At 48.4% G+C, this 20,282-nt stretch overlaps 1 protein-coding gene across 11 annotated transcripts in view; it reads left to right on the forward strand.

The window, feature by feature from the left end:
* Epn2 (epsin 2) overlaps nt 1-20,282 on the forward strand; it is a 66,796-nt gene that overhangs the window by 40,648 nt on the left and 5,866 nt on the right. For 6 of the 11 annotated variants that reach the window (XM_052757193.1, XM_052757190.1, XM_052757197.1 and 3 more), the window contains 5 exons: nt 6,314-6,426; nt 7,063-7,098; nt 8,013-8,123; nt 9,029-9,203; nt 20,049-20,213. In XM_052757193.1, coding sequence (XP_052613153.1) covers nt 6,314-6,426; nt 7,063-7,098; nt 8,013-8,123; nt 9,029-9,203; nt 20,049-20,213 — 600 coding nt within the window. The remainder of the gene's footprint in view (nt 1-6,313; nt 6,427-7,062; nt 7,099-8,012; nt 8,124-9,028; nt 9,204-20,048; nt 20,214-20,282) is intronic. The other 5 variants (XM_052757195.1, XM_052757194.1, XM_052757199.1 and 2 more) reach the window with 2 other exon arrangements.

Here is a 20,282-nt window from a genome sequence, read left to right on the forward strand (position 1 = left end):
CCAGCAAAGGCTGGGCCTCTGCCTGTCTCTGCTGGCCACCTTCACCTGCCCAGGTATGCAGTTGGTGCTTGAGAAGTAGGTGCTTGAGAAGCTGTATAGTCCAGAGGAGTCTCTCAGGCTCAGAGATATGTTCCAGATCAGAGATGACAGCCATCTTGGATTGGAGTACAGATGTGAGCAGCCCACGTCACCAACTGTTGGCCTGCCTGAGGAATTAGCCACCATGTATCGTGGGTCTTGCCAAGCTACAGCTTTGAAGAGATTGAGCAAGTTGTTGGGGGGGGGGGGTGAGAATCTGCACCAAAGGTAGCAGAGGGGCGTGGGAGAGTCCTTCTGGGTTCAAGGCCAAGGCCTGGGGATGAAGATGGTTGCCGTCTGATTTGACAGTGTCAGCTCAGTTACAGCCGGTGTCCTCCCTCCTCCTGTCTTCTCTCGCCTGTTCTGGTGCCCAGTCCACTGCTGTCATGGTTGCTCATCTCCTGAATCAGCCTCTAGAAGCAGAGCTGCTGCTGTATCCTGATAGAAGCTAGGAAGCACTTCCTTGGTGCTTGGTGTCTTGGGGAAAGTTTTAACTGCCAGAGTTGCTGTTCTTTAAAAGGAAGGGAGGAAGGAGGAGAGGAAAGCAGAGGAGGAGCTGCTGCCTGTGGTGTGCTTCAGTGCCTCAGAGTACTTTGTAGTCCAGGAACCAAAGTGTTGATGGTGAGCTTTGTCCTAGCTGGGTGCTGTCACTCACCTCATCTCAGAATGATGGGATAACCCCTCCTGTCTAGATGAGGCCTTTAGCACTCTAATTGTGACTTCCTAGGGAGTCCCAAGGAAATGTCAGGGATTCTTGAGCTTCAGTGATCTGTGCAGAGACTGATCTCCTATACTCTGGCAGGCTTACCAGTGATTATGGGAGATTATGACCATTTCATGTCTTTGCTGGGCTCGCTTCACAGAGGATTTGAGTTGGCTTACAAAACACATGGAATGCCACAGGATTAGCTAGATACTAGAAGATGGGGACAAAAGGAAAATAAGGGTGAGACATACACAGTTGTTAGAGATGGATCCAAATTTGGCTTCGAACATCCTAGACACTGACACCAAATTGGGAATCACGTGGGTCCTCTGGAAGAGCTGCCTGTGTTTTTAACTGCTGCACTGTCTTTACCCCCACCCCTCACCCCTTTATAAACAGGGTCTCGTGTAGCCCAGACTGGCCTTACACTCAGTATGTCGCCAAGGATAACCTTGAACTTCTGATCCTCCGCCTCTGCTTCTCAAGTGCTAGAGTTATCGTTATGTGCCACCCATGCTCAGTTTTTGTGGTGCTAGGGTTCAAACTGACGGCTTCCTTTGTGCCAGGCAAGCACTCTACCTAACTGAGCCCCTGTCCAGGAACTTTAAATGGCCCCAAATGTCCCAAAGCCTGGGCCGTGCCTGACCACACCTCACGTCAGAAACCCTGTCGGAGTGGTGTGTGAGGGTGCTGCCAGGCTGCAAAGTGCAGCTCTGGGTTGGAGTTCATGTCAGGCTTCACTCAGCTGCACATGCTTTCCTCTGATGGCCTGTGGCAAGGGCCTTTGGAGAGTTAGAGGCAGCAGGTGGTCAGTCTCCTCCTTTATTGTTCAGGCCAGCTCCTTCCCGTGGGCTGTAGTAACTCTTACCTGTCCTGTAGTAACTAGTGGGTGTGGCATGAGCCCGGGTCAGTCAGTCTGCTCGGTTCCCATTGTACAAGTGGTGATGTCTTTTTCTGATAGTGAGACAGAGTGAAGACAGGGTGTCTGCACCCTGCTGCTGGCAGCTATGGGCTTTGTTGGTATGTTCTTCCTGAGCATTTCAGTCTCTTCAAATCCTTCTATATATGCATCTTCCTGGCATCTTCCATCTTATGATGTCGTAACAGGAGCCTCTCTGGGGATCTTGCACAAGCCTGTAAGGATTTTTTTTTTTTTTTTTTTTTGGTTTTTCGAGACAGGGTTTCTCCGTGTAGCTTTGCGCCTTTCCTGGATCTCGCTCTGTAGACCAGGCTGGCCTTGAACTCACAGAGATCCGCCTGCCTCTGCCTCCCGAGTGCTGGGATTAAAGGCGTGCGCCACCACTGCCCGGCGAAGCCTGTAAGGATTTTAACAGCTGCACACATCATAGTTGTGCCTGGTTGTCCTTAGAATTGGATCCAGAACCACCCTCGACTTGCAGTAGTTGTGTATCAGTTGACAGTCATGCTGCTGTAAGACAGCCCAGCATTGTTTGCGATACCTCTGGGGATGAGAATGCCTGGAAACCATGGCTTTAATGTATGCACCAGGGAGCACATCTGCACATCTTTCCCTTCAAAATATTTTCAGTCTAAGGTTGGCATTCACAGATGTAAAAGCTGTAGACATAAGACTGACTTTGTCTGCCTCAGGATCCCTATTTTAAGCTGGTGTGGTAGCACAAACCTTTAATCCCAGCACTTGAGGCAGAAGCAGGCACAGGCGGATCTCTCTGACTGAGTTCTGGGCCATCTTGGTCTACATAGTGAGTTCCAGGCCAGCCAAGACTATATAGAGGCATGTCTCAAAACAAAACAGAAACATTCCTATCTTAGTCACTGTTCCCACCAGCTAAGTCAGCAGTTTTTCAGTGACAGGGTCCCAGTCTGGGAGTGGGTGGGGGCTGTACCTGAGGACATTTTGGGAGTCTTGAGGTTGTGGAACTTTATCATGACTGGCAGCAAACCGATCTTTGAACAGAATTGAAGGTCAGGGTCCACCTCCACCAAGGGCAGCCAGACTGACCATCTGAACAGACCTGAATTCCATCACAGCATTGTGTATTATACAGATAATAGAGAATTATGGACAAACTGTTCATGAGCACATGCTTTGGTTAGAGTGTTTGCTTATCTATTCTGTTTTTTGTTGTTGTTTTGAAACAGGGCAGGCCATACTGACCTGTAACTCAACATGCAGTCAAGGCTATCCTTGAGCTGCTCTTTCTGCCTATAACCTTGCCCTTCCCTACCACCCCGCCCCCCCAGTGCTGAGATTGCGGGTGTGTGACACTATGCAGAGCTTCGACTGCTCACTTTTGTTTTTATTGAGACAGGTTTCCAGTAACGCAGACTGGCATCTAACTTAAGATGTAGCCATTGAGGGCCTTGGATTCCTGATCTTGCTTCTGCCTTTCCAGGGCTTTGAGTACAGGTATGTCACCACACCTGGCTTCATCTGGAGCTCAAGTTGGGACACCCTGGTCTGCCCAAGTTCAGAAGAATTCCATGGCTTCCTGTGGGACCAACTTTTAGGGGTCAGAAAAGAATCTTTGAGTGTCCTGCTGTCTATCACTCTATACTTTATTCTCTCGAGACAGGTGTCTCATTGAATCTGGAACTATGCTGGCAGCTAGCAAGTCCCAGTGAGCCTATCTCCTTTCCCTCTCCACCTCCAGTGTTGGGTTTACCTGAGGGCACAGCTACACCCATCTTTTTATGTGAGTGCTGAGGATTTGAACTCATATCCTCGTGTTTACTCAGCAAGCACTCTTGACCCATGTCCTAATCCCCAGGGACAGGGGTAATGTTTGAGGGAAATGTTTGCTCTTCCTTGGGTTTCTGTAAGTTGTGAGCCTTCAGATGCTCAGAGTAGGGCCAGGTTAGTTGGTTAGAAGGATCCATTCAGGCCTGGCTCACAGGAACATCTGTGTTCCCTGTCATGCGCCTGGGCACAAAAGTCTCTTTGTGGGGTTGAGATGCCATCACGAGGCCAGAGTTTCTGTGCTAGAATCGTTTCTCTAAGTAAGCCAAGGCCTGCTGTGCATACTCAGCTGATTGTGCGGATGGTGGCTGTGAATTCTGCCACCTGTGGAACTGAGGGCCATGCATCCGTTTATGAAACCCCAGTATCCTTTAACACCCTTTGGCCTGGAGCTCCACACGGATGTGGTAGGGCATATCTGTAGTGTTTGCTGGCTTTGCATCGTTCTTTCTGTTCCATCCGCATTTGAAGCCAGTCTGGCCCCACAGGTGTGTCCAAGGACCCTGAAAACCCAAGAGGCCTCTTGGCTGCAGCAAGTCTGCCTGGAGCCCCAGCCATTTGACCCAGTGGATCTCCTGTGCCTTGATGGCCAACAAGCAGCCTTCCCTGCAGAGCAGCCTTCCCTGCACGATAAGACTTACTCTCTGAGCACTCCATGCCACTGTGGCCTTCATGTTTATTCCTTCCGGATTCCCATTTGGTTGTAAACAGGATGTCAGTGCTGTCTCTGATCTCAGCAGGGTTTGTGAGCCCGATTCCCACTCTTCCTCAGGAGGCTCCTGTTCCTTCTAGTGGTTTGTACAAAGAGGCCTCACCAAGGGGGCAGGACTCCCCCAGGTCTGCCCTGTAGAGCTGCTGTCTCTGTCTCACTGCCTTTGTCCCCTCCAGGCTGAGTGGGGATGATTTGATGTCTTCTTCTTCTTGAGCATGAGAAAGTAGAGACCTGAGTGTTCTGATTGGTATCAGTGAGTTTGGAAACAAATCAACCTAAAGGTGTATTTTAAAAAAGTATGTTGTTAGCCAGGCGGTGGTGACACACGCCTTTAATCCCGGCACTTGGGAGGCAGAGCCAGGTGGATCTCTGTGAGTTCGAGGCCAGCCTGGACTACAGAACGAGATCCAGGACAGGCACCAAAACTACACAAAGAAACCCTGTCTCAAAAACTCAAAACAGGCCGGGTGGTGGTGGCACACGCCTTTAATCCCGGCACTCAGGAGGCAGAGGCAGGCGGATCTCTGTGAGTTCGAGGCCAGCCTGGTCTCCAAAGCGAGTTCCAGGAAAGGCGCAAAGCTACACAGAGAAACCCTGTCTCGAAAAACAAAACAAAACAAACAAAGTATATTGTTAAATCTAATCATGAAAATGGATTTGAGGTGGTTTCATTACCATACACTGTATTTCTAAAGAGGTCCTGTGAAAAGTGTAATTGGGGTAATGCTTTTAGAGTGGGATTAGGTCTGGTTTTATTTAGGAAGGACTTTGTCACTGCAGCTTTTGTTTTGCCTGCTCAGGACAGGAGATGTGAGCCAATTGGTGGCTTACACCACCACCACCACCACCACCACCACCACCACCACCACCACCACCACCACCACCACCCCACCCCACCACCCCCACCACCACCACCCCCACCCCCACCATCATGAGTGATTCCAAATTAAATCATCCTGTCTGCTGTAACCTGGACCTGGCTGGCCATCCAGAAACCATCTTTGTCAGGAGTTATTCCTGATCTCTTACTTCTGCCAAGGAGGCAACTTCTAGGAACCAAGTTTAGACTAAATATGCGGAAGCGTACTATGGTGAACAGTCTCGGTAGTGACTTTTGCTAGAATGCACGAAAGAAGGAAGTTATTAATACAAATTAGAATATTTAAAACAATTAGCCCAAGCTATGAAGTTGACTTGTCCATCTGTCTGTCTACCCACCCACTCATCCATCCATGAGTGCAGCTGTTCACTGAATAAATGTTTATTGGCCTGGGGATGAGGGCAGGTTACTCTGTGGCTCCCAGTGCAGAAGGCTGAGCTGTGCAGCTGGCGAGCAGAGGGAGAAGGGTGTGCTGAGCTACCCAGAAACCCAGAGGAGACCTGAGCCAGGCACCATCAGATGCAGTGGCTCCCTCAGGAGGTAGGCCTCCATCTACAGATTTTATTGAAGCTGAGAGTGCAGAGGAGGGTACGAATTCAGGCTCCCACGCTCTCATACTCATGTGCATCTAATTCTGTTGCTTTTCAACTCCTGATCTGATCCCTGGGTTGTATGAATGTAGACTTCCTGGTTTGGGGTTTGTTATCTCAGCTAGGACTCTGCTTTTCACCCCTTCAATAAAAATAGTCTTTACAGGAGCCTCTCTTGTCAGTGTTAACTAGCTAGGTCCTGAAGCAAAACACACCTGTGTACAGTATCACCCAAGCTCTCAGGGTCTACACAGAACAGTGTGGGCTTCATTTTCTTAAGCATGCTTTCCAAATGTTGGTGTTTTGATTGGAGCCGTTGGTCCCTGGGCTCTTTCCTATGATTGAAGGCTCTTCCAGACCTCTTGTCTTAGGTCTCTGTGTGATGTGCTGTGAAGACTGAGATTTGATCCTCCTGAGGCATGACCTCCAGCCAAGGTTTCATGTGTCTTCTGTAGGCATGCAGCCGTGTTTGACTGGCACTTGATTTTAATTCTGAAATACCTGTAGCTTGATCCTCTCCTCTTCCTGGGCCACGTAGGTTTGAGATGAGAATGGAGTACTTGTGCTGTCAGTGAGAGGGACAGACCTCTCTGTGCATGTGGTGACTTTCTCCCCTACCCGACAGCTACTTCCCCACGAGTGTCCTCCGAGCTGGAGCAGGCCCGGCCACAGACGAGTGGAGAAGAGGAGCTGCAGCTGCAGCTGGCACTTGCCATGAGCAGAGAGGTGGCAGAACAGGTCAGTGCTTGTGTGGTCATGCCATGGGGTCTTCACCCTGGTACTCCTGGGGGAGGGGTATGGATCCCAGAGAGGATGACACACACAGCCCTGTCTTTAAGGCACTTACTTGATGCGTTTGCTCTTGTGGCCACAGTGTATTCTCATCCCCTAGACCAGGCAGAGCTGTATCTAGGAAAGGTTTTTATGAAGGTCAGTGTCCAGAAAAGCAGCTCGCCCTGAGTGCCTCCTGGAAGTTCAGTGCAGACTTACCATCCAGGGACTCCTGAGCGAGCTGTGTGCCTCCTTGAGGTGCCAGCTTACAGGGCAGTGGGCGGGACAGGCCTGGGTTAGGGGAGGGGGTAGGTGGAGTGGGCCTGGTCCCTGCCAAGGCAGTGTACCCTGTGGCAGATGTGTGGGAGAAGGGAGGCTCCAGGAAAAAGTGCATGCGGGCATGGTAGAAACAGCATAGATTTTTTTTTTTTAAGTGTGTGGTGTCAGATGGAACCCAGACCCTTTGTAAGGAAGTGCTCTAATATTGAGCCTGTGTGTGGTTTTGTTCCCCTCTATAACTTGTTTTTAAGCATGCATTACTTTAAAATGGAGGAGCGAAAGGGGCGATTCAAACACCTTTAGACAGTGTCCCTTTGCTTTCAGTCATCAGAAAGCGAGCAGACAGCCAGAGGCAGCAAGGTACACCCCTCGTATGGAGAGAAGAATGTTGGGTGTTAAATGTGAACACAGAGAGGTTTGGCCGCCATAGTTGGTATGTCTGTAACAGCAACAATGGGCAGCTTTGATCATGGCCTCTGCCCCCTGTAGAGAACCTGCAGCCATTAATTAAATCTGCCCATGTGGAAGCTCATGGCTTCAGGGGATCACGGTGCCCAGGAGGTCTCACTGCAAGGTTCTGGGATGGGTGGATGGCTTTAGCCTTTTTAGCTAAAACCCAAGAGTGTGTTTTAATCACATAGATGTTAGGGCAGGCCTGTCTTTTGCAAGTGACATTGCCTTTAATAAATAGGATGAATTGTTTCTACTAGATATCATACAACTGGTCAGTTGTTCAGGGAGTGTCTGTCCACTGTGGGGATTGGAATGATGTGTGATTTTTCATCTTTTCTAATTCCTTTCCTGGTTGTCAGATTTGTGTTTTGTAAGGAGACACTGCTTTTGCTTTATGTGGATGAATGGTTTGCCTGCATGCATGTATGTGTACCACATGCGTGCCTGTTGGATCCCCTGGAACTGGAGTTACAGATGGTTGTGAGCCATTGTGTGGGTGCTGCATATTGATATTGGGTCCTCTGTAAGAGCAAGTGCTTTCTTAATTACTGAGCCATCTTTCCAGGCCCAAAGAACTATTTAATCTAAAGTGTTTTGTTTCCCCATTTTGATGGTGCCTGAGTGTTGCTGGTATGACCTCAGACAGCCTCTGAAGGAGGAACCTCTGGGAATGGAAAGCTATTGTTTCCAGCTGAACTATATTCTCCCTTGAAATGCCACATGATGCAGGGCCTTTCCTGTTGCTGGCCAGTGTGGCCTTGTGCCCTGCTGTGTTGCTGTCAACATTACCCTCAGCCTCAAGCTCCATTGTCCCACTCCAGGAAGAACGCCTCAGGCGGGGTGATGACCTCAGATTGCAGATGGCTCTGGAAGAAAGCCGGAGAGACACAGTTAAAGTTCCAAAAAAGAAAGAGGTGAAGGCTTGCTGCAAGGTACATGTGTGAAGTTGTTCCAGGTACCCCTGGGATATACAGTGAGGGAGGGACACGGGGTTGAGGGTGGGGCACGTGGTAGGATGGTAGGATGCCAACCTCGACACTGAACCCATGCTGCGGTGAACAGAACACCAGTGAGAACACAATAAAAACCACAGCAACCAAGAGAAGACACTTGATGCCACCTGTAAAAGGAGGGTGGTAGCAGCCATGTCTGTCTCACTTACAGTGGCACTTGGGGATATTCCTTGGCCCAGAAAAGCCAATTGTCTCCATCCCTCCCACCCTATCCCCCATCTCCCCTACTTTGCTAGGCTGTGATACAGAGGTGACCAGAATGTGGTTCTCTTCTGACAAACTTATTACCATCCAGTCAGAGAGATTGCCCCAGGCTAGAGTTCTAGTGGCCTCACTAGCTATAATCCCCCTGCCCCCCATCCTGATGACAGATGTTGTGGAAACAGGAAAGGGAGGGAGGGAGGGAGGGAGGGAGGGAGGGGGAGAGAGAGAGAGAGAGGAGCCTCCCTCTCTCAGGGTGGGTACTGAGTGCTTGTAGTTAGGAAACCAAGGCAGGTGAAGAGGGGGATTATGGGCAATCACAGTCTGGGCCATCCCAGCATTATCCTGAGAGAGTTTGGGAGCCCTGAAAACTCACTACAACTTGTAGACATTTGGCAAATAATAAGTACCTTGGTGTATTGGATCCCTGGCTTCCCTGGGAAGCAGGAACTCTAGTGGAGCCTTGGGGTTGCAGCAGCTCAGTTTCCAAGTCCTTCAGAACTTCCGCCCAGAAGGCCTGTGCTGTGGTAAGAACTAATATTTGTGCTTAGTATGTGGATATTTGCTGTGACTGTAACCAAGTGAAACCATTCCTTCTGGTTTTTGTTTTTTTTTTTAAACAGCCAGGCTCCCACTCACAGCAGACTACTTTGTTGGATTTAATGGATGCCCTTCCCAGCTCATGCCCTGTTACCCAGAAAACTGAACCCTGGGGTCCAGGGGCCTCTGCTAACCAGACCAACCCCTGGAGTGGAACAGCGGCTCCTGTGAACATTTCTGACCCCTGGCCGTCATTTGGTAAATAAATAGCTTGTTGGTTTCCTAGGCTTGCCTTTTTGATGGAAAGGTGTTTTCTCCCCTCTCTCTCTCTGTCTCTCTCTGTCTCTGTCTGTCTGTCTGTCTCTTTCTCTCTCTCTCAGCTGGCTGGGTTCCTTGTGGGAGTTCAGGTTGGTCTGATCCTCAGCACTGACACTGAGCAGGAAGGAGCTCATCCTCCTGGGGACAGAACAGCAGTACCTGTTTTCTGTTCTGACTGGTTTTCTACTTTGGGAGAAGGAAAGCTGACTTCCTTACTGTTTCATCCAAGCACCAGAAATGACTTGTCCCTGCTTTAAGGCACATTTCAGTTCTTAGAATTGTACCCAGCTCAAGTTCAGGTAGTCATAATACACACAGAAACCTCAAGTGAGCTGGAAATGAGCTGTGCTTACCACCGCTGCTACTGAAGAGAGGACACGTTGGCTGCTATTCTTGTTAAGTAAAGCAATAGTAAGTTCATTTAATGAGTTACATTTCTAAGTTTTGCTTATTGGTAAACATGAGAGATTTTTTTTAGTCAGATTTGAAACACGAACATGGCAAAATTGGTTCACTATGGGTGACATTCCTGGTGCATGGAGTTTCTTAATTGCTGGTAGGGAGCTTGGCCTTTGGTATTTGTGCTTCTGGCCTGGTGCTCTGAGTCCTGTTGGACATGCCTGTGGTGTGTGTGTTTTGTGGCATCTTACCTGTGTCCCTTGCAGTTCTTGTTTCCCTGAACTGGACCTTCTTTTGTACTCAGCTCAGTTCTCAGGATGTTTGTTAATATAGACCAAGTGCCAGGCTTTATTCTGCCACGTGAAGACCCTGGGACACACAGATAAGAAATGGTTTCTGTCCTTGGCAGGATGGGGATAGCTGGTAGCAGTGCTGTGTGAGCCAGGCTTTAGTGAGGGCCTCTTGAGGTCAGAGCAGTGAGGTGAGCATCTTAGAGGTGGGTGCCATCGTGAAGCACAGTGTCCTATAGAAGAGAGTGTCAGAAGGCATGGAATTCCTGCAGGGAGAGTGAATCCAGACACAGGGGCCTGTGCATTGTGATGTGGGCAGCAGGTAGGAAGGCAAGAGGACAAGAGTGGGGGTCAGATTATTCAGAGACTCACGCACACCTTGCAAATGCTTTTATTTGGTCCACAGGATATGTCAACCTCAGATGCCCATTGGCATCCTGCTGGTCACGGTGACCATGTGGAGCCTGCCCACTTAACTGGGGCCAGGTGGTGTTACCTAAGTTCTCATTTCTTGGAGATCAGGGAACCTGTGGTGGTTGTACTCTTGAGGAACAGAGTGTAGGCTATAAGGCAGATACAGAAGTACTGTGTTCCCCAAGGATAGTAGCTCTTCAGGGAATGACTGATATTTCCTCCCAAATCTGAAACACAGTCTCTTTGTCAAATGACCATTCTTGAAGTCCAGCTAAAGAATTCCTGGTGGGTGGGATCAGGGTCATTTCTAGGAGCTGTGCCAGGAAGCATGAAGTAGGACATGGCCTGCTGAGGACAGGTACCTTATACTCTGTTGGGATGTGTCCTGTGCCTGATCTTTAAACAGAGATGAAATTTACCATTCTGACAGTTTGAAGCTGGAGTATTTAAAAAACCAAAACAATAAATAATAAAAATAATAAAAACAATAATAGCAAAATAATAAAAACCCACACATTTGTAGAGCTACATAACTGTTACTATGAGATAGAACATTTCCATTACCCAGAAAGAACCTTCACTCAGCTCCACCGACCTGCTGTTCTGCCTTTTGTTCCTAAAGACTTTGCTGTGGACAGATCATGTGAACAAAGTCACATCGATGGAGCCTTCGTTTGTTAGAAGTTTGTCTGCAGGGTGGCAACAGTTTAGTCCTTTCCGGGCCAGGAATATCCTCTGTGGATGTGGTACATCATTCACACATTCCCCTCCTGATGTACATTTGCATTGTGTTTAGTTTCTGGCCATTATGAATCCAGTTTTCCTATTGTTTAAATACTGGTGAAAATTAAAACTATTCTGAACATAGGTGCTGCTCATGGATAGCTGTCTGAGGGCTGAGCCCTGTGACTTTTCTTCTGTGTACTTGCTCACTCTCACGCATTTGACACTCTCCATTTGGCATTTAAGGCAATAGTAAGTATTTAATGAGTTGCATTTCTGAGTTTTGTTTATGGGTAAATATGAGAGAAATTTAGTCAGATTTGAAACATGAACATGACAGAATTGGTTTACTCGGGGTGACATTCCTAGCACATGAAGTTTCTTGGGCTGGAGGAATACACAGACCACCAAAGCCCAGAAAGGTTGTTCTTCTCCCCAGAGTCACAGAGCTAGTTAGTGAAGAACCAGCTCAGTTTATGATAGAACATCCTGGATTACTGGAAAGCTGTGCAGCCTGGTAAGTTCCAGAAGTGCATCCTTCCAGCTGTTGGTAAAATCTTAGCTGTCTATCCACTTGCTCCCCCCCACACACATTGTTTATCCTAATTCAGGTCATATTGTCATTGGCACTGTGTGGCTGGGCCACTAGTTCTTGAGCAGCTGTGTCCTGTGAAGGTGCTTTTGAAAAATGATGTGAAGTTACCATGTTCTTGGAGCCTTAACCCAGCTACCTGACATAGTCAGGTGCTTTGCTTCTTGTACCTTTGAGCTGACTGACCACAGAGCAGGCTTGTGGTACATACAGGTTTACTGCTTAGCCTCTGCTAAAACCCAAGTGTAAGAGCCACTCCTCAGTCCCATGGTACTCATAATTATTAAAGCCTCTCCCACAGCACAGAGCTGCTCTCTGCATGAAAGGAATGCTTTTCTGAAAGCCACCATTTGTAGTGGGTCCCGTTATTACCAGTTCTTTCCAAGTAGCACTGGGGACTGCCGAGCCAAGTGGCCTTGGGAGGAAATGCTAAGAGCCCAGAGGAGGGAAGTTGGAGCCTGCCAGGTCAGCAGGGCACTTCCTCCTCTGTTCTAGACACACAAAGCTGCCACCTGGTCTGAAGAGGCCTCACAGCCTGGCAATTCAGAAGGCCTTGGCTGGCTTGTCCCCTTTACTGTCTACCCACCCACCAGAGCCAAGGCCAGGACTGAGCCTAACTTCCGCCTGGCGGTAGCAGGTGTGCTCTGGCTTCTTGATGACCCCTGTGTGACTGTGACTGCCGGCTGTACACATGAATATTCATCTATCCACTGAACTCCTGTGAATGGATCTACAGAGGAAGCGGAAGCTGCTGTCTTTCTGAACTTGGTTCCCTTCTCCTTTCTCACTCATTTGAGCTTTAAATGAGCCTTTATTTATTGGGTATGTGACATAGCAGGACCTACTGATGCCAGGCCCTGAAGGCATAGAAAGGCCTTGTAATGGCCTCATTGCTCTATCTATGCACAGAGGAGCCCCAACCTCCCTGAGGGCAGCTGGGCAGCTCTGTATCTGCTGTTTTCCTGTGGAGCAGAGGTCACGGGTGGCACTGTCTTTGCACAGTGATTGAAGCAATCTGTACTGGCTATATAGGACTGCCTGCTTGTGTCTATGGTGTCTACTCATTTGGCACTAAATTCAGCCCATCAGCTTGCAGAGTCCCAGATTCACATACCTAGGACCCCAGTGTCACTTGCAGAACGGAAACTCGTCTACTCATTTGGGCTCAACAGTCTGTCCCTGATGATCTATGTTGTTTGAGATTGGCAAGGGTTTGAGCTGAGCATGCATTTCATTCCCTGTCCAGAGCTCTGAGATTTGATTACTTTGTCCCTACTGGCTCTGCATGCTGCTGGCTCAGGAGGAGAGTGTAGCAATGTTTCAGGGTTACAAAACCCGGGTAGCCAGGGAAAGCTTCAGGACTGGGACTGTGAGGTGTGTAGGCAACCTGCCCCCTTACACACCAATGTTTGTATTGTGTCATACTCTGCCTGCGAAACTTCTCCTCCTCCTCCAAAGATTTATTTCATTTTTATTTGTTTGTGTATGCCACAAATATAGGGGTACCTATGGAAGCCAGAAGAAAGCATTGGATCCCCTAGAGCTGGAAGTACAGGTTCTTGTGAGCCACCTGATAAGGGTTTTGGGAACCAAACTCTCTGGAGGAGCATCAAGCACTCCTAACCACTGAGCTCTCTTTCCAGCCCCTCTCTTGTTTCTTCTTAAGGACATGGTTGGGTGTCTGCCTGTGGAGGTGTGGTCATCTTGTTCTCAGGACCCCCTCCTGCCCCATGTTCTGCCTCTTGGCTGCCTGTTGTCCTCAGGTTGGTACAATGACTTGTTTCTTCGTACAGACAGGGACCATCCTGGGGCTTGGCTGGAGGAATGCTGAGCAGATTGTTAGAGTAATGTGACTATGGAGGAAGCCTGGGCTGTGAGCCCGGGTTAGGTCACTCTTGCATGGAGGGGTCTGGGCAAGGCTCTGAGTGCATCAGGAGCTCAGATTTGCATGCATCCTGGCTCCCTATTGGTCTCTACTATAGGGACCTACTAGACATCTGTACTAGGTCTTCCCCAGAATCTGTGTGCTTAGGGAGATAGTGTGATAAAGTCCCCCAGGGGCTTTCTAAAGATAGGTAGAGTGGACAGCCAGGATCACATACCCTGTGTCCCCATCTCCCCAGTGAGTCCAAGCCTTGGGGTGCTCCCTGTCTGTGTCAGCTCTCAGTGCAGCAGTGAGAGTGGTTCTCCATGCCTGTACTTGTAGCCCTTGGTCTCCTTGTCCTCTAGTCTTAGATAACCATGGTATCAGCATGGTCTAGAATGGGAAGCAGCTTCAGCCCTGCCTGTGGAGACAGAGCACATGTACTTACCCAGAGGCATTCACCTTCACCTATAAGCAAGACCAGTGTATGAATGCCCTGCAGTGGACTCCCAGCAGGTTTGGTTGGGGAGCCGTATGATGGGATGGTATGAAAGCTGCAGGGTAGGAACTGTGCTGTATTGTCTGAGGCAATGTTAGGATTTGAGTTAGCTTCAGAAAGTGAGAACCCAATGGCTACCTTTAGGCCAGTGTGACCTGCTGGCTCAAAAAGTGTAATAGTTATGCATACTCAGGCCTGCTTCGATCTGTTGTCTACCTGTGGCCTACCTACCTCCATCCCCAGGAGCTCAAGGTTGTGTTTTTTTGCAAGCCCAGTGGCTCCCTAGAAGGCTCACTGGCATGTTTGGTCTCCAGGGCCTAGGACATAAAGAAGCTCACGCTGCAGCTCCCACATGACGTTTTGGAATTGGGGTTCACTTTAGCCCATGAGGATCCTCCCTGATTGTCAGAGCAGTATCTAACCCCCATAGACTAGGGGAGTGGGTAAGGGAAAGCTCCCATGGAGCTTTAAGGTTTTCTTTAGGGAAAAGGGCAGTGAGGGTTGGAAACGATAGGATGTATCTCCTATGTAGGCAACTAGAAAAGAAAGGTAGCAACAGTCTTCTGAGAGGCACTGCAGGACAGTGAGGTCTTCCCAGCCTGCGTTCCTCAGTTGGAGCTAGCTGAGAGAAATGGGCCTTGCAATGGGTATTCCTTATATGGGCCTGTAAGCAGGGAGACAGGAAAGCATGTGGGAGACAGGAAAGCATGTATGTTAATACGGCTCTCATATGACATTGGTCCTGGGATCTTTGTGTCATCACACCACAGCTCTCTGGCTTCCTGCCCAGCCTTCCCTTTGGCAAACCATTTCTACCATGTCACTCTCCAGTCGGGACAGAGCCATAACCTGATGAGATACCCTCTTGGGGAGCAGAAGCAGAGTAAGGGCTTAGTTCCTGCAGTGTGAGTCCAACTGAGGCCAGGTTCACAATCCTGGCAAAGCATTACACAGGCCTGGAACGTTCCAGGCCCATAGAGAAACTGGGGTGAAAGGTCAGAGGCACTTCTCAGGGAGACAGGTTTTGGAAACCTAATGATTCTGGTGCAACAGCAGTAGAAGTGGAAAGTCCAAACAAGCGTTGGCAGACCATGAGGACAGGAAAGTGTCGTTTGGGAGTGCTTCTTGACAGCGAGTGTCAGGTAGCTCACAGCTTTTGGATGGGTCACTGCAGCAAGCCTGGGGAGAAGTGAAGGCTGCGTTCACTCCTACCCCTCTATACTGGGGCACTATACTAGCCAGATAGCCTAGTCAGACCGGAAGTTAGAGAGCATGAGGGTAGTGCCTACAACATCTTAACAGGCCCCAAGCAAGCCCTTTAGCATTTCAGACCTTTGCAGGCATAAAGCCATGCGGTAGAAAGACTAATGGTGGGGCCATCTCTAACACTGTGGAGTATACTAGCTCACTGGCGTGCGGGGGTCGACTGAGGAGAGGACACAGTGGGGTGGTGGCCCAGGGCAATGGAGTCCTGAATCTTTCAGAGCTCAGAGAACAGTCCTTGACTTCCTAAGACTGACAAGTCCTTGCTGCTCTTCTCTTATCCCTGGCACATCCTGGTTGTCACAACCTTGTTGGGTGTCCCCCCATGGCTAGAGTTGGGGTTAGAATTGTCCACTCTAGTACAATAGGGAATTCAGTCTAGGAAAAACAAACAAACAAACAAAAAAAACCTGGTTAGATGGGTGGTTTTGGTAAATGGTCTAAAAGAAGGTAAGTGGAAGATTCTAGAGTGACTAGAGCATAGAACAGGTTCAGTGAGGCCTGAGACAGAAGGCAGAGAGTTTCTTTGGTGTGTCTGAAGAGCATAGGGAGCCAATGTGGCCAGGCTGGGCATGGAGGCTGTGTGGATGTCTGTAGCTCACATTTCTTTGGGGTTCCTTCATGTCTGAAGGAGATGATGACCAAGAACATTGTAAAAGGGCTAGGAAGCTGAAGAATGCTAAGGCAGCTGGTCCAGGTAGCCTGTGTGAGCAAAGCCAGACTGTGTCCAGGGAAGGAGCTGTACAGTGACAGTGCTGAGGACAGTGGGGGAGACTTCAGTGTGCTTGCAGAAGCCATCATCCATACCTAAACATCCATTGCTAGAAAATCATCTTTCTTCTGAGGATAAGTGGAAACAAGATGTGTGAAATTCGGAAGCAACTCCCAAATCTACAAAAGTCCAGAACTTTTTATTCAGTGAAGTACACTGTAGAAGTAGAGGGGAAGGCTACATCTTGTTGTGGCAGAATGTGATGAGGACTGTCTGCAATGATGCACAGCAGTGAGAACAAAATTTACAACTTTAAAATGTTCGCATTAGCACTGGGGAAATGCACAGAGTTAGTGAGGATGGAATGGCGTTGCACCCAAGCCGGGGGGGGGGGGGGGTCACAGGGAGAGCAGTTAGTGCACTGGAACGTAAACAGACACAAGTTAGTCATTGGAGAAGATAGTAAACGGGGCCTAGCTGGGTAGAGCTCCTTCTCACCCCCGTGCACACCCACGATCGACACTGTACCCTGAGTACCTCCCTACTCCTCTTTCCGACCCTTTTTTCGAGACGGTCTTTCTAGGTGCCCAAACTGTCTTACTGTGTGGCTCAGGTAGGCATCCAACTTTCAGTCTTCCTACCTTAGCCTCCCAAGTGGTTAGGATTACTGTGCTGCCAAGTCCCACGAAGTTTCAGAAACAGAACGGCAATGAAGAGTTAAGAACAACTTCTGCTTTGAGCACTCTGCTTACAGGTCTGAAAACTTCAGTGTTCAAAGATGCCAGTGAAAGCTAGGAAGGCTTCCTGTGGTGACTCATGCCTGTAATCCTTGCACAAGGGAGGTTGAGACAGGGTTAAAAGAGTTCAGGACCTACTGGGAAGTGGTGGTACACATCTTTAATCCCCAGCAGTGTGGAGGCAGAGGCAGGCAGATCTCTGCATTCAAGGCCAGCCTAGTTTACAGAGTTCCAGGATAGCCACGGCTACACAGAGAAACCCTGTCTCGAAAAACCAAAAAAAAAAAAAAAAAAAAGAATTAATAGAACCATCAGAATTAATTCTTTCCTTCCTTTCATTCTTTCCTTCTCTTTCTTTTTGTTTGTTCTTTTTGAGACAGGGTGTTTCTTTACATAGCCCTGCTTTTCCTAAAACTCACTATGTAGACTAGGCTGTCCTTGACCTCACAGAGATCCATCTGCCTCCCATATGCTGTGATTAAAGGCATGTATCAGTTTAGAGTTCAGCAAGATTGCTAGATGCAAGCATAGTACACAAAATTAAATTAAATACCTGCTCCCAGCAATGATACTAAATTCCTTAGAATAAATCTTAGTGTTAGATAAATCCTAAATAAGAATGATTGAATTTTATTGAAAAATGTAAATACACAGTGGTATCATTTTGATTTAGAAAACTCCCTATTACTGTAATGATTCTTCCCAAATTGATCAGGAATTGAATGCAGTTTTGGTCAAAGTTTTATCATACTTTGTTATTTGTTTATTTGTTTGTTTTAGAACAGGGATTTGTTGTAGCCCAGGTTGTCTTCAAACTCCTGGTCTTCCTGCTTCTATCCAGCTCTGAATGAAGAGTAAGTTGAGGAATGTGTACATAATTCCCCTGATCTTTCTATTAACTTAACTAAATGATTTTTCTATGATCAGTATGGAAAGGTAAGAGCCAGAGACAGACTCAGACTGGAATTTGCCATATCAGTTATTAAGAATCGTCCTCACGAGGCCAGCCTGGTCTCCAAAGCGAGTACCAGGAAAGGCGCAAAGCTACACAGAGAAACCCTGTCTCGAAAAACCAAAAAAAAAAAAAAAAGAATCGTCCTCATTCCTAGTACTTCAGAGTAGAAACTAGAGGATCATAAATTCAGGGCCATCAGGGTGGTGGTGTACGCCGTTAGTTCCAGCACTTGGGAGGCAGAGTCGGGTGGATCTCTGAGTTCCAGGCCAGTCTCGTCTGCAGAGTGAGTTCCAGAGGCCAGCCAGGGCTCCACAGAGAAACCCTGTCTCGGACCCTCCCGCTCCCCACTAGAAAAGGTTCGAGGCATCCTCAGCTACATAGCTTGAGGCTAGCCTGAGCTACATGAGACTCTGTCTTGGAGGGGAGGTTATTATCATAATATGTGTGAAGATAATTAAGATCATGCAGAGAAGGAAATCAGTAGGCCAATGCAACAGACTAGGGAGCCCTGTGATAAACACCTGAAGGTCTAACTGAGATCCCAAGAATGAATGGGTACTTTAATCCATGCTGCTGAGGGAGTTAGTCAGACAGGGGTAACCCTAGAGGACACTTGAAAGACATGGACCTGGTAGGAAGAGGGGGTCATGAATGACCCATGAATATGTAAAAGGATGGACATGTTTATTAGAGAGCAAGAAAACATAAAACTGTTGCAAAATAGACTTCATATGTACCACTTTTGGTACAAATTTAAAAAGTAGGTTATATCAGAAAGTTAGAAGCAACTCCCAGGGCAACAGGCCCTTCTCAGTGGATCATAAGCGGTGTGGAAGCTGGTCTGGAATTCGGTGCTGAAAGCACAGGGACCCGTTGCCCAGTAGCTGTCGTGTGTGCACAGAACAAAGGGATGTAAACAAGAATAGGAGCGACACAAAGCACAGACAGGGTCTGCCCCAGCGATCGTCTGGGTCCTTTTGATAGATAGATTTCAGCTACAGATCAGCAAAGGCGAATTCCACAAATGAAATGTGTGGTAGACAAAGCCAGTCACCAAAGAATGACACCCCCCCCACACACACACCCCTTATGTCTATAGTAAACTCAGAAGTGTGGTACAGCTATCCACTGCATTGTTTCAGCTGTGATCAACTCAAAGGCAAAGCAGGAGGTGGGTTACACAGCTTGGTTTGGTTCAGGGTGCTTTGTAGTGGACCTGGAAATGGTGCGGTATTTAAACATTTGTCTTCCATAAGAAAGGATGATTTGTTTCATATTTTCACAATAGTAATTGGAAAATCCATACACAAGGTTGACATTTAACATTAGATATACACAGAAATATTCTCTATCCCCCCTTTAAAAGGGTTTTTTTTTATTGTGTGTGTGTGTGGGGGGGGATGTAGGGTGGTTCATGTGTAGAGGTCAGAAGTCAACTAGTAGGAGTTGGTTCTCTTCTTTACTGGTCGAGCTGTCCCACCAGGCCGTCCAACCCTTGTAAAAGGCAGGTGTGACCCACTAAGTTGACCTTGTTTGTTCTCATAGTTTGGAAATGTTCTACTGCTGAACCTGGTGATAAGCACCCACCTATTCTGTTAGCCTCTTGCCTTGGTGCTCAACCATCCGAGAGCAGGGTCCGCCCAGTGCTGATGGGAGAGTGCCTCTGGGGAGCCAAGCAGAATAGGAGGGGGTGCCAAGCTTCCTGTCTGGGAAGGAGCCTGCATTTGTAGGGAAGTAGACTTGTCCCTTATAGCTTCTTCTGACTTGGGGGGACTCCTGTGAACCCCTGTGTAATGGGAAATGTTCAGAGTGTCTTAGCTTTGCCCTCTGTGGACTTACTAGACGACTGTCTCCAGTCGCTCTTGTCTGGCAGGCTCTGGACTTAGCTCTGCCCAGTCTTGTTGGCATGGTGTAGCACCCTCTGGGTAGCTGCCACCCTCAGTTGGCAGGGTACAGACTCGTGTGTCACTGTATCCTCTGCCCTCACCCCATTTATTTCGCACTTTCTGAAGTTACCTGTGAGTTTTTGTTTGTTTTTTTCTGAGCTGAGGGGGCGTATTCGGCTTACAATTCCAGGTTACAGTTCGTCAATGCATTTAACAGATTTTTTTTTTAAGTTTATGTGTACGTGTGTGAGGCTGTGTGAGTTTATGTGTACCATTATTGTGCCTGTGCCAGAGGAGGCCAGAGGATGTCAAATTCCCTGGAAGTGGACTTAGAGACTATTGTGAGCATGCTGTTGTAAGTGCTGGGAATCAAACCCTGGTCCTGCAAAAACATGGACACTCTTTAACACACTCCAGCCCCTATTCTGAATTTCGACTCTGACTTCTTCAGGTACCAAGCCGGCTGCCTCTGTGGACCCATGGGGAGTGCCTACCACAGCCAGCACACAGTCTGTTCCCAAGAACCCAGACCCTTGGGCAGCCTCACAGCAGCCTGCCTCCAGTGCTGGGAAAACAGCAGATGCCTGGGCAGCTGCCAAGCCCAGCTCTGCCTCAGGTGATCCCTTTGCTCAACCTGGTTTCTGGAGCTTCACTACTTCTCCCTCCTGGTGCACTGGCAGTAGCT

This window comes from Peromyscus californicus, unplaced genomic scaffold, assembly GCF_007827085.1.
Source record: "Peromyscus californicus insignis strain IS unplaced genomic scaffold, ASM782708v3 Scaffold_3__1_contigs__length_106647218, whole genome shotgun sequence".
Classification (NCBI taxonomy): Eukaryota; Metazoa; Chordata; class Mammalia; order Rodentia; family Cricetidae; genus Peromyscus; species Peromyscus californicus.